Consider the following 12774-nt stretch of genomic DNA (forward strand, 5'->3'; position numbering starts at 1 on the left):
ATTCTAACGTTCAATGTCATTATTTTCACGTTTCTTTTTGAAATGTGATAACCTTATTTCAATATGAAAACTGATGTCATAGTAGATTTTTCTTATATCAATATTTCAACAATAGTCACTGTCTTTAAAAATATAATTTTCTAGTAAAATTGGAGTTCTTTTTGGCAAACGAGTATTATATTTAATATATCATAGAACAGTTCGTAGTGCATTTTCATTGAAAATAGAACATCATTCTACTTGAGATATTTCTAATTAATATACAATTTAAAATGATCAAGACCCACTCGAATAATATTATAATAAACCTTAGATTTACATGGTAATCATCTAACAATTTTTTCATATACATTAAAAGATCAAGGTTCAGTTACATTCGAAGGTTTTAGTTTTTCTGATGGTTGATCAACAGCATCTGGAAAACAAGATAAGATGAGATAAAGATTCAAAAAAGCATATCGTCAAAATACAGAGTGATTCAAAAAGAATACCACAACTTTGAAAATCTGTATTTAATCAAGGAAACATAATAGAAACTTGGGTTGTAAATCAAAATTAAGAGTATTAAAATAAGTTTTTCCCCCTAGAAAAACAAGTTCAACAAATGTTCAATGTGACCCCTCCAGACCTCGAGTGATACAATAAGATACTCGAGCACGTGCCACACCCTCAGTAGCATATTGGGCGTAACAGTTTGTATAGATGCTGTTATTTCTTGTTTGAGCTCCTCAATGTTAGCTGGTAGAGGCGGTCGATACACCTTATCTTTAACGTACCCCATAAAAATCGCAGGGGGAGAGGTCAGAGCTTCTTGGAGGCCAGTGATGAAGTGCTCTGTCTCGAGCTGCTTGGCGGCCGATCCATTGCCTCGGATAGTTTTCATTCAAATAGGCACGGACAGATGAGTGCCAATGGGACTAAATAAGGAACTAAAAAAACTTCAGAGCTTCCTCAAATCGATGACAGATAGTGCTTTACTCTCCGTTTATTATTTGCAGAGTTATCAATTTTCAAAGTTGTGGTATTCTTTTTGAATCACGGTGTACATATGTAATAATACGGGTGCGGCAGCGATACCTGATTTTTTTAAGTGACGCCATTGAGTCAAACCATAAATTTTTCTTTCTGACATTCAAAACTAATTGAAACAAAACTTTATATATCACATTACAAAAAAAAACAACATTTTGATCCATACAAAGAGTTCTATCAATATTTGAAAGGAAGTTTCGCTGCCGCACTTTTATTTCTCTTGGAACTCTGTATCGAAATCATGTAACACATGACCACCTTCTCATTTCAAAAAATGAATTTGGATTCATATAATATGAGTTGGTTGCCATGAAAAATGTAATGTGAAATTTTCATCTTTCAATATTATCATCACATTTTACATTTGTATGCTTTTCAAATACGAATTTGTGTTTAGAAATAAGTTTCTTAATTTAAACTTTAAAATAGAACTCAGAAGTGAAAGTGCAAATTTTTAGTGAGAAAACATGGAGAACCCAATATATAACCTATAAACTTGAGTGTTGATAGGAAATGACATTGGGTAATACGGCAAGGCAGAACATCCAAAAGGATCTCTCTGCCGATAAAAGCCATATGAATAAATAAATATAATAATATGAGGATCAAAGATTGAAGCGAGAGTAATTTTTCATTCCAAATAAAATCACCAATGAAACCTACTGTCAAATTATTCTTATTAGAGAAATATTCAGCTGTTTCATGATTTTCATCAACTGTATAACTAAAAGTTGCGGGTTACAATACAACAGTTCTTGAGCGAGTTCTCCGACCCAGGGGGTCACTAGTTTAAATCCAAATGGACAGTCCTAGTTCATAAAATCATATGAATACACTAACATATCAAAAATAAGAATCTTCCAGCAGTATTTATTTATTTACTTAATATCACTTGAAAATGGCATCAATGCTGAAACATGTGGGATAAATAATTCAAAAAGGGTACTGAGATTTTTATTTTTCTTACTATTTATATTACAAGTAGCCCTATACAAAATGGATACATAAGGTGAAACTATTTTCAAGGTCACTTTATTTTTAGGTAACTGAAAGTATTGTAGCACATATACTAGTAGTTCTGTGAACAGTAGACCTCGCGCAGTAATAACCACAGTTCCTCTAATACTGTCCATCAAAGTAATTCTGTCCTGTCGTGTCGGCGATTATTGGTGTATAAACGACTAATGGCTGTTTGGGTTGTTGTACAGTACAATGCTAATTGACCGAGCGAAGTGAGGTCTAAGATTTATGTTGACGGCATTTTCTCTTAATGTTTAAATGTTTATATGTTGCGCATTTACGGCGAAACGCGGAAATAGATTTTCATGAAATTTGACAGGTATGTTCCTTTTTTTGCGCGTCGACGTATATACAAGGTTTTTGGAAATTTTGCATTTCAAGGATAATATAAAAGGAAAAAAGAACTCCTTCATAAGCCAATATTAGAGTAAAAATCAGATTATAGAATTATTCATTATAAATCAGCTGACAAGTGATTACACAGATGTGTGGAGAAGCCAGTCTATTGCTGTATTTCCATAAGGTCCATAGTTTCAATCAGGTACTTGTGGATGAGAATACTGCGCGTGAGGTCTACTGTTCACAGAACTACTAGTATTAAAATGAAAGTTTCAAATAAATTTTGGATGATCGAGATGTACTCACCTACAAAGTTGTTGTTCTCATCCTTAAGTACCTGATTGAAACTATGGACCTTATGGAAATACGCAATAGACTGGCTTCTCCACACATCTGTGTAATCATTTGTCAGATGTACTCACCTACACCGTGGTAGCTGCTGATGAATCCATACTGTACGATAGTCGCATATTATTTACAGTATTTTCTAAATGAGCAGTGTTGTTTTCTAGTTTGGAACACTTTTCCTGAAGTTCACCTATTTTGTTATTCACATCATTGAACCGACCATCAATCTGAAAAAAAGATTCAAATACACCTTGAAGCGTGATCTAGAGAATCATTGAACCGACCATCAATCTGAAAAAAGATTCAAATACACCTTGAAGCGTGATCTAGAGAATCATTGAACCGACCATCAATCTGAAAAAAAGATTCAAATACACCTTGAAGCGTGATCTAGAGAATCATTGACCCGACCATCAATCTGAAAAAAGATTCAAATTACACCTTGAAGCGTGATCTAGAGAATCATTGAACCGACCATCAATCTGAAAAAAAGATTCAAATACACCTTGAAGCGTGATCTAGAGAATCATTGAACCGACCATCAATCTGAAAAAAAGATTCAAATACACCTTGAAGCGTGATCTAGAGAATCATTGAACCGACCATCAATCTGAAAAAAAGATTCAAATACACCTTGAAGCGTGATCTAGAGAATCATTGAACCGACCATCATCTGAAAAAAAGATTCAAATACACCTTGAAGCGTGACCTAGAAAACTGTTAAGTTGATAAATATGGACAAAGCATCCAATTAAAAAATACACGGACAGTATGCGCACTTGGGTGGAGGAGATTTAAAAAACTACAGGTTTCAAATTAATCAATTGTGATTGGAATTCATTTGAGAATGTGAGAATGTTCTTGCTTTTGAAATAGACAATCGAGTAAGGCTAGGAACACAAGAGCCGTTTTTGCAGATGAGTCGGCACGGCGCGACAGGACGGGTAGCCAATTCAGCGCTGGATAAAAAATACACGGACAGTATGCACACTTAGGTGGAGGAGATTTAAAAAACTACAGGTTTCAAATTAATCAATTGTGATTGGGATTCATTTGAGAATGTTCTTGCTTTTGAAATAGGCAATCGAGTAAGGCTAGGAGCACAAGAGGCGTTTTGGCAGATGAGTCGGCACGGCACGACAGGACGGGTAGCTCTCCTATTAGCTGATTAATAATAATTCATTTATTGGGTTCATTCATTCATTGGGTTGGCGTAACAAGAATCAGCCAATCGGAGAGCTTCCTGCCATAGCATCATCGCCAACATGATACCATGTTGAGTTTTATCTCAATATACCACCTACTGAAAATAATAATCTGAGCACCAAAACTGAAATTTTGTACAATAAAACTATTCTGCTAAAGATTCAAAATTCAAATTCAAATTCATTTAATTGCCATAAAATAATACAGATTGATAAAATAATATGCTAACTTACAAAATGGCACTACCGGCAAAGAAAACTTGTGCGCCGGCAGTGAGTTCAAACAACTAGGTACAGCAAACATGTCAATAGAAAGAAAAAGAGCTTATTCAAACCACTAGAATAACTAAAATTATTGAAACCAGGTCACATCTCAATACTTACGAACGATAAGACTAAGTAACAAAATCACAAGCAAATGACCAAACTTAAAAAGACCAATTCAAGTAAGCCATGAATTTTTTTTTTTTATTTATAACATAAAAGAATAAAACACTACATAATTATATAGATAATTTAAAATAAACATTTATCCTAATCCAATCCAGTATAAGATTCATTATGGATTTTGTAATTCTATTGATAATGAATTCAGTTGGGACTTTATCTATAAACAAGCAACACTGATATTCAAACTGACATCTACATACACTTAAGCTGGTAAAGTCAATATCAAATTTTAATGGATTGGAGGGACGCAAATTATATGGGTTATTCCTTAAGTTGAATGTATCACTATTCTTATTAATGAATAATATGATTCTTTTAACATATGTTTGCCTCACTGTAAGCCCTGGAATTCTTGAAAAAGAAGTCTACTAAGGTACAAAATGGCCTGTATATGCAGCTCTGATAAGGTGTTTCTGTAATGTGAATAATTTGTTCATATGGATATCATAAGCAGCCCCCATATCTCAATTCCATATTGGAAAAGTGAATGCGCATAAGCTTAAAAAATATTTTCATAGCTATTTGATTTAGTTTATAAACCTATAATTAGATATTTAAGCCGTCTGCACATATATCAATATGAGTATCCCATTTTATATGATCATCCATCATTATACCCAAATATTTTAAGGATTTCACCTTTTCAATACAAGGGCAATGGCACATGATTTAACCAAGCGTGAGAATGCATTTGTAAAGACAAGGTTTGTACTGGTTGACCTATTTCAGTAGGAGTAAACGTCATAGTGGAGTTTAGTCTTCTCCAGGTTCATGGTGATCACATGTCTATCAAACCATGATTTTACAATTCTCAAGCCCTCATTTGCATTGTTATATACATTATTAAAAAGCATCGAAACATCGTGTGTTTATTCCATTATGGAATGATTTTCAACATCTGTACTCTAACATTGTCTAATGCAATTTTGTAATTGTTCTTTGACAAAAATAAATTATTAATTATTATTATTATTGGTAACAGAGTAGAGTCCGGTCCCACAATATGTCGAATTATCAGTCGATAACCTAATAATAAGGAACTAAATACTAACGATAAACGATAATTGAATTTACCTTTAAAGAGAATTGGTCGAAATTCACTTGTAAAGTTTTCAAGTCTTTCGCATTGGATTTCGACTCCAAAGTGGTCACTCGAGCACTCAGATTTGCAGTCATGTCTCGTAAAGATTGGATTAATTTCTGGAAAAAATGATGTAATTAATGAATCATTTATGATACATGGAAAAAAGAACAATACAATAGAATGTTTATATAAAAACACTATTTTTAATTATAATAGCATCGATTTTTTTTATATTATAAATACGGGGACCGAGCTTCGCTCTGGAGTACAAAAGCATAAACAATTTATTACGAAAGAAGAAATCATAATACATTCATACAGAAATGTTCTATCTAATCACAGTAAATTGAGATTATTCCCAGAGGAATGCAAAAATTTCCCTCACAAAGGCCCAGTTGCACAAAAGCCGGTTAAATTTTAATCCTCATTAACTTAACGTGAACCAAATCAGAGAAGACCATTTCAAAAGATGGATCTACTGGAATTAATCAGGATTGAAATAACCCGGCTTTTTTGCAACCGGCACTAAGTACCTGATTGAATGATTACAAAAGTTCAACTCTGAGTCATAATTTTGACACAGTCCCACACACATGACTCGCTCACTCACTTCCATCACCAACAGCGACGAAATAATTATTATCAGCTGTTTTCCCAAGGATGAATATAATTATCCTTTTAATGTCCTTCAGCGAGTTTTTCCCAAGGATGAGACCTAGTGCAATCGAATCTTATATTATAAACCTACTATGTTCTGAAGTTTGTGAGAATCGTTAGAGCCGTTTTCGAGATCCGATGAAATACAAACATATAAACATCTAAACATATAGAGAAGAGAAACATATAGAGAAACATACAAGAGAATTTGATCGTTTAATAGTATAGGATGTAATAAAATAATCAAGGAATTGCATTTAGTATGAAATTAGTCCATCGTTTAAGAATACGTGAAGAATTATTATTATTTGAACATATTTAGCTTTAGACTAGTGAGCCCTCCTGGCTGGAGAACTCGCTCATAATTTTTAAATTCGTAGAGCTTTAAATTTGATTCCATATAAGTGAATAATATCCTTGAAGAGTGATTTAATTTCGTTGAACACCAAACTCAATCTGCATAATCGTTCAAAGAGTATGTGTTGAGAATTTGAAGCTGATTAATCAAATCGTTCGAAAGTTATTGTAGAACATATCGAACAAACAGACGGACATCGATTTTGGCCTTGAGTCAAAAGTAGGAACTCGCTAACGTTCGTTCTATTAGAAAACTCCGGAACAAATTTTCAAGGAGTATTTTACCACTTTTATTTTTTTATTATACAAAATAATACAATCATAATATAATTATGACATTGGAGGAAAAACTAGGCTAAGCCTGTACTATTTCTCTCCAAAAATTTTGATAAAATGTTAACTTTTATTATACAAAATACTACAATCATATATAATTATGACATTGGAGGAAAAACTAGGCTAAGCCTGTATTATTCTCTCCAAAAATTTTGATAAAATGTTGACATTGTCCAAAGGTTGAGATTATGCTATCACACACTGCTTCGTCACTTGATTTTCAGTCCAGGAGTAATGATTTGATGATTGAAACTTGAGACAGCTTTCTATGGATTGAACTGTATGTGGTTATTGACAACATCACCGTCTTATTATTTCAATTAAGGAGAAATACCACAAATTATCTTCACATACAATCAAATAAATAGAATTTAAATCTCTTTTCAAGCACAACTCAATGAATAGAACAGAATTAATCCAAATTGTTTTTCTCCCTCATTTAGATAGTTAATAATGTTCGAAAGACTGTTATTGGTGGAGAGCCCCTGACGTAATTTAGATCGTAATATGAATTTGATTTGGTGCAATTGACAAATCTAACTTGTGTTGAGTACATTCTATGAAATAAATTGGTTGGTTCCCACAAAAGATTTGAATGAGTATTGGAATTGGTTCAACAAAAATCCCACATTGTTTGAGTAAATTCATAACACATCTGAATAACGCTACTCTATATCAAAATACTAAGTTTTTGTTATATACCACAGAGCAGAGTTTGTAGAGAGGGTTCCTTTGTGTGATTTTCTTCTCCTTTTTTATGTTACCGTATGAGTGTTATGAAAGAGAATATGAAATGCAACAAGAAATCAAAGTAAGAATTGCTATGGCAAAAACAGCATAATAAGAAAAAGAGAATTCTTTGTAGCCAACTGGACAAGACACTAAGGAAAAGGCTAATAAAGTGCTATGTTTGGAGTGTGGCACTGTATGGCGCAGAAACTTGGACGCTGAGAAAGGAGAATAAAGGAGGCTTGAGGCATTGGAAATGTGGATATGAGAAGGATGGGGGGATCAGTAGGGATAAAGTTACAAACGAGGAGGTGTTGAGGAGGGTCGGGGAAAGAAGGAGTCTGCTGGATGGATAGAGGGAGAAAGAGGAGATGGCTGGGACATTGGATGAGACGGCAATGCTTGTTGGTGGATGCATGGAGGGGACCATTCAGGGAAGAGAGAAGAAGAAGAACATACAAAATGTGGACGACATCAAGGAGGGGATGAGCTACTATGCAACGAAGCGACTGGCAGAGAATAGAAGAGAGTGGAGGGCTGCTGCCATATAGAAGGACCTGCTTACGAGCAGAAACTACAGACAGACATGAGTGTTATAACTTCTGACAATTCCTATACTCTGATATGAGTCTCTAGGAAGCTATTGAAAACAAGCAAACAAACAAATATGAAGTAGCGAACAGACTTATGCGCCACGAACACGCGCATTCCACTTTTTATCAACTGATCCTATGCTTATTATAATTTTTATCTTACTGTTCCTGTGCAAAAACAGATATAATAAGAATAGCATCAGCTGAGAGGTGAAATAAGTGTGTTCATGGCGCATAAGACTATACGCACCTTAACAGAACAAAAATAAGAATGTCACCGAAAATAATGAAAACATCTCTTAGTTCATGAGAAAAATCTTAATAACGCTATCATCTAGTAATAGTGGTTCAAATACCAGGTGCGGCAGCAAAACTTCCTTTTTTAAAGTGAACGACATCCAGTCAGCTGATGTAGTAGAACACAAACAAAAGTCATGTCATTAGCTTTGAGTATAAGAGTATCACCCTTTTAACCCCACCATAATACTTGATGAAACGAACATTGAAAGTTGTACTGTTGTGAACATGTTAGGTTTGTCGATGGATTCCAAGCTCGATTATGATCATGTGAACAAGAATTATTAAAATTGAGTAGATCACTTTTTGCATTTGGAAATATTGTTAAACGGGTGCCTAAAACAACAGCAAAAAGTGTCTACTACGATCCTGCATTGCTTATGACATTGAATTATGGGGGTGTACCTTAAAAGAATTTTTGTTTTGCAAAAGTCCGCAATTAGATACCAGGAGGTGCTCAAATTTCCACAGACATGTCGGGAGTCTTTCAGTAGCCAAGTATTTTAACTGTTCCATCATTGTACATTTTCAAAACAATATTACATGTGAAAGATAAGTTGAATTCATTCCAAGTTAACTCGGATACTCATGGTTATAACACTAGGGGAAAGAAAAACATTTCACCTTACAGTTGTGTTGTGAGTGATGTGGTACTTTTCCATAATGAAAACACAAATTTGAAATTGTCAACCACTTTTATTAAATAAAATATAGAAGTGGTTGACAATTTCAAATTTGTGTTTTCAAAAACATTTCAGTGAGAGGCACAGGCTGAGTGTATTTGAGAAAACACCTACTTATAGGGGACAAAAGTTTTATGCGAAACTTCCGGCTGATTTGAAAAGTATAGTTGAGGAAAATCAATTCAAAACAAAACTATATATTCTTTTCTTAGTAAGACGGCTTTCTATGATGTTGACTAATTCTCGTTAGAGTTAGAAAAATTATTATTATAATTTTACAAATTTCATGAATTGTTAAATATGTTATTAGAGTTTTATTTTATGACTGATATTTTCTGTTATTTATATGTGACGTTTTTCAACTGTATTACATTGTTTTGCTATACTTTTGTTGAAAGAAAAATGTTATTATTATAGCAAAATTGGTCACGTTAGAGAGGTCAGACTATAAAGTTTTCTTCCCGTCATGTTCAGTCGTCATCATGCATTGGAACAATGAGTAGCGCGCATTAGCCGTTGAGGCTTATTTTTCGAGCGGATTTTCTGTGATCACAACCCAGCGCGCGCATTTCGAATTGCTTTAATTCAGCCCCTTTGACTACTGTCCCGGTTCTCATCGCTACGTTCGGCACCGGAAATCAATTGTTACTTGGGTCACTACGTTCAGACAAACTGCAAGTGCAACAAGACGAAGAACTGAAGTCCTTCAGCCCATCAGGTCACCTGAGAACATTGAGGCAGTGAGAGTTTCAATGTTGCCACATCACCTAATGTTGCCTATCACCACAGCGTTCTGATCTTGGACTTTCCGATCGTTTTGTAAGACGAATTCTTCATAATGATCTTTATTTTCATCCATATAAGATGGCAATTGTGCAGGACCTTTTTGAACGTGACTTGGAATTGTAGGATGGGGAGAAACAAACTACGTTCACCTCGACCCCCTTATAAAATTTCAAAAAACTAATAATTTAAATAATGAAGCAGAAGCCACCTCGTTATCCGTCAGACCAGCTCTACAATGAGTTTTGGTGTGATGGACACAGGACAACTCTACTCCCAGAAGTTATTTGCAGACTACACAAGAACCAAGACAGCTTTCAAAACAGAAACCACTGTCATCACTGACCTTATCATGAACGTGGCTAGGAAGGCAACCTACCAAACAACACTTCAACCACTAGTACCAAAAACCACAATTTACTTCCTGTACACATCAAGATAATAGAAAAACTCAAGAAAATTTAAATGCGCCGTTAAAAAACTGGAACACAACAACTGAAAGACATAATATAGAAAAACATAATTTCGAACAATATGTGAACTCACTTACCCAATGTATTTGCACCCACTCTAAATTTGATTGTTACTACTACACCTACTCTAGAACATGGGTTTCCCATAGTGAATAGGTTAATTTCCCGAAAAATGCAATTTATTAATATTTGTAGAAAATTTCATATATTGCATTTTTGAATATTATATATGGAAATAAAATTATATTGTATTTTTGAATAGTATTGAATATTATAATATGGAAATAAAATTTATTTGTATTTGTATATTGAGGGAACACTTCCAGGACGCCTCAACTCAATTGGGAGTGATTTGGAGTGGTTAGCCGATCTCCCGATTTCAAATCCTTTGTTTATGTAACAAATCAATATTAGGAAGAAATTGCTAAAATAAAGCCTGCCAATTCTGGCAGAAGTCATGACAAACGCCAGAAATCGGTTATTCAGTGTATGGAGAAATTGGGGACGTCACCTACCTGATATGATATTCAATACAAATTGCAAAAAAAACTTAAATATGTGTCTACATTACAAAAAATAAATACAAACTTTCTGATCCATTCTTTTTTCAGCACTACAGCCCAATAGAGCTTTTGCCGCCTCCACTACAGCTCTCCACGCTTCTCGGTCCTCTGTTAATTGTCTCCATCCTCTATTTCCCATTTTTTGGAGATCGTCTCTCACTTCATCTTCCCACCTTATTCTCGGCCTTCCTATCTTTCTTCTTGAATGAAGCCACTCCTTGAATATTATTTTTGGCATTCTGTTTTCGTACATTCTGCAGATATGTCCAAACCATCTAAGCCGCTGTGCCTTTATAAATTTCACAATATTTCGGCCTTTTATCAATGCCTCGAGCTCTGAATTAGTTCTCCTCCATTCCTCTCTCCTTCTTTAACTGAACCATAAATCTTTCTTAGGATTTTCCTTTCAGAAACTCCTAAATGGTTTTTACCTTTTCTTTTTGTCTTCTTTTTATTAACGTCCAAGATTCACAGCCGTAGTTACAACAGGTCGAATAAGGTTCTCATATATTCTAAGTTCGTGTTTCTACATATGAGCTTGTTCTTCAAAGTTTCATGTTACTGAAGTATGCTCTATTTCCAGCCATACTCTTTGCTTATGCTGTAACCCATCTTGTTCTCGTTATTCAGTTCACCCCCAAGTAGCTGAAGTTCCTTACACCTTGAAAGATTTTATTTCCAATTCGAAGGTTTTGTGGAGCTCTTCTTGCTTGACTCCTTGAACTTTTCATATACCTCGTTTTACTTTCATTCACTATCAAGCCAATCGTATTGGCCTCTCTTTCTAGCAACAATACGTTTCCTGCAGGACTCTTTCCTTCTTGAAATTATTGCTAATCGTCCGCATATGCACATACCTGATACAATCGGTGGAAAATATTTCCCCTGTCTAATCCTTCAATAGCTCTACTTTCTGATCCATACAAAGAGTTTTATTCACTTTTAAAAAGGAAGTTTCTCTGCCGCGCCCTGTATAACAGAACGAAAAAAAAACTCGTACTTCATAAACAAATCTTAATAAGCTATCTCGTCTATCAAATATAACAGAACAAACATTCAAAATGTCACTTACGCTATCTCGTAGTTCATCTTCTGACGACCATTGCAGTTTACTTGACAATGTATTATTGATATTAGTCAAGTTTGAACGTAGACTATTGACTAGAGATGACAGTGAAGCCAATGCATTACTATCAGGAACTTCGGTAGGCGATATCGAGGTGCTCTTCATTTCTGATACTTTTTGCTGAAAAAAGACAACATACAAAATGTTAACAAATATAATAAACCTCAAAAAAAAATATGGGTACTGTACAGTAACTATTCTAGAACATTTCACTAGAATTTGCAAAACCAAAGAAAAAAACCAATCCAAGGATTAACATGAATTCGTTTTCAAAGTCAGAGAGGGTGAGAGTGAATTGCTGATAATCATAATATAGAATGGTTAGAAAGTAGCCTGTATAATAGTAAACCTTTATAATATAAAACAATATTTATTGTGTTCACATTCTTCTATGATGTTTCTATATCTTCTATGATGTTTCTATATCTTCTAAGATTCTTCTATTATCAAGCCTATTTTATAATAGAATTCTACACTCATAGCCAAAAGTTTTTGAAACAGGTTACTCCCGTGTATCGGATAGGCACGTAAATTGTTGGTCCCGGCTGAAGTATGACAGTCGTAAGGCCCATTGACGGCTTTAAATGATATATTCAGACGAGGTGGAACTTCCAGCGGACTCCCACCAATAAAAGCCAACGAATATTATTTTCTATTTTATAATAGAAAACCTATTTAGTGATGATATTCTTCTAGGCT

At 34.4% G+C, this 12774-nt stretch overlaps 1 protein-coding gene across 1 annotated transcript; it reads right to left on the reverse strand.

Annotated features, from left to right (window-relative positions):
* Positions 1-345: 345 nt before the first annotated feature.
* Positions 346-12191, reverse strand: LOC120356338. Its single transcript, XM_039445263.1, has 4 exons — positions 12022-12191; positions 5469-5594; positions 2814-2966; positions 346-415 (listed from the first exon to the last, which is right to left on the reverse strand). Exons 1-3 carry the CDS (start codon positions 12178-12180, stop codon positions 2814-2816), a joined length of 438 nt encoding a protein of 145 aa, XP_039301197.1. The 5' UTR covers positions 12181-12191; the 3' UTR covers positions 346-415.
* Between the last annotated feature and the right edge of the window lie 583 nt (positions 12192-12774).

Source organism: Nilaparvata lugens, unplaced genomic scaffold (assembly GCF_014356525.2).
Source record: "Nilaparvata lugens isolate BPH unplaced genomic scaffold, ASM1435652v1 scaffold6517, whole genome shotgun sequence".
In the NCBI taxonomy this organism is placed as follows: Eukaryota; Metazoa; Arthropoda; class Insecta; order Hemiptera; family Delphacidae; genus Nilaparvata; species Nilaparvata lugens.

Excerpts from the sequence above, each read along its gene's own strand:
- LOC120356338 (XM_039445263.1), bottom strand. The coding sequence starts at position 12,180 with ATGAAGAGCACCTCGATATCGCCTACCGAAGTTCCTGATAGTAATGCA. Across the intron at positions 5,595-12,021 it reads AAGATGAACTACGAGATAGC|AAATTAATCCAATCTTTACG; the intron begins GTAAGTGACATT and ends CATTTTTTCCAG. Across the intron at positions 2,967-5,468 it reads TCGACCAATTCTCTTTAAAG|ATTGATGGTCGGTTCAATGA; the intron begins GTAAATTCAATT and ends TCTTTTTTTCAG.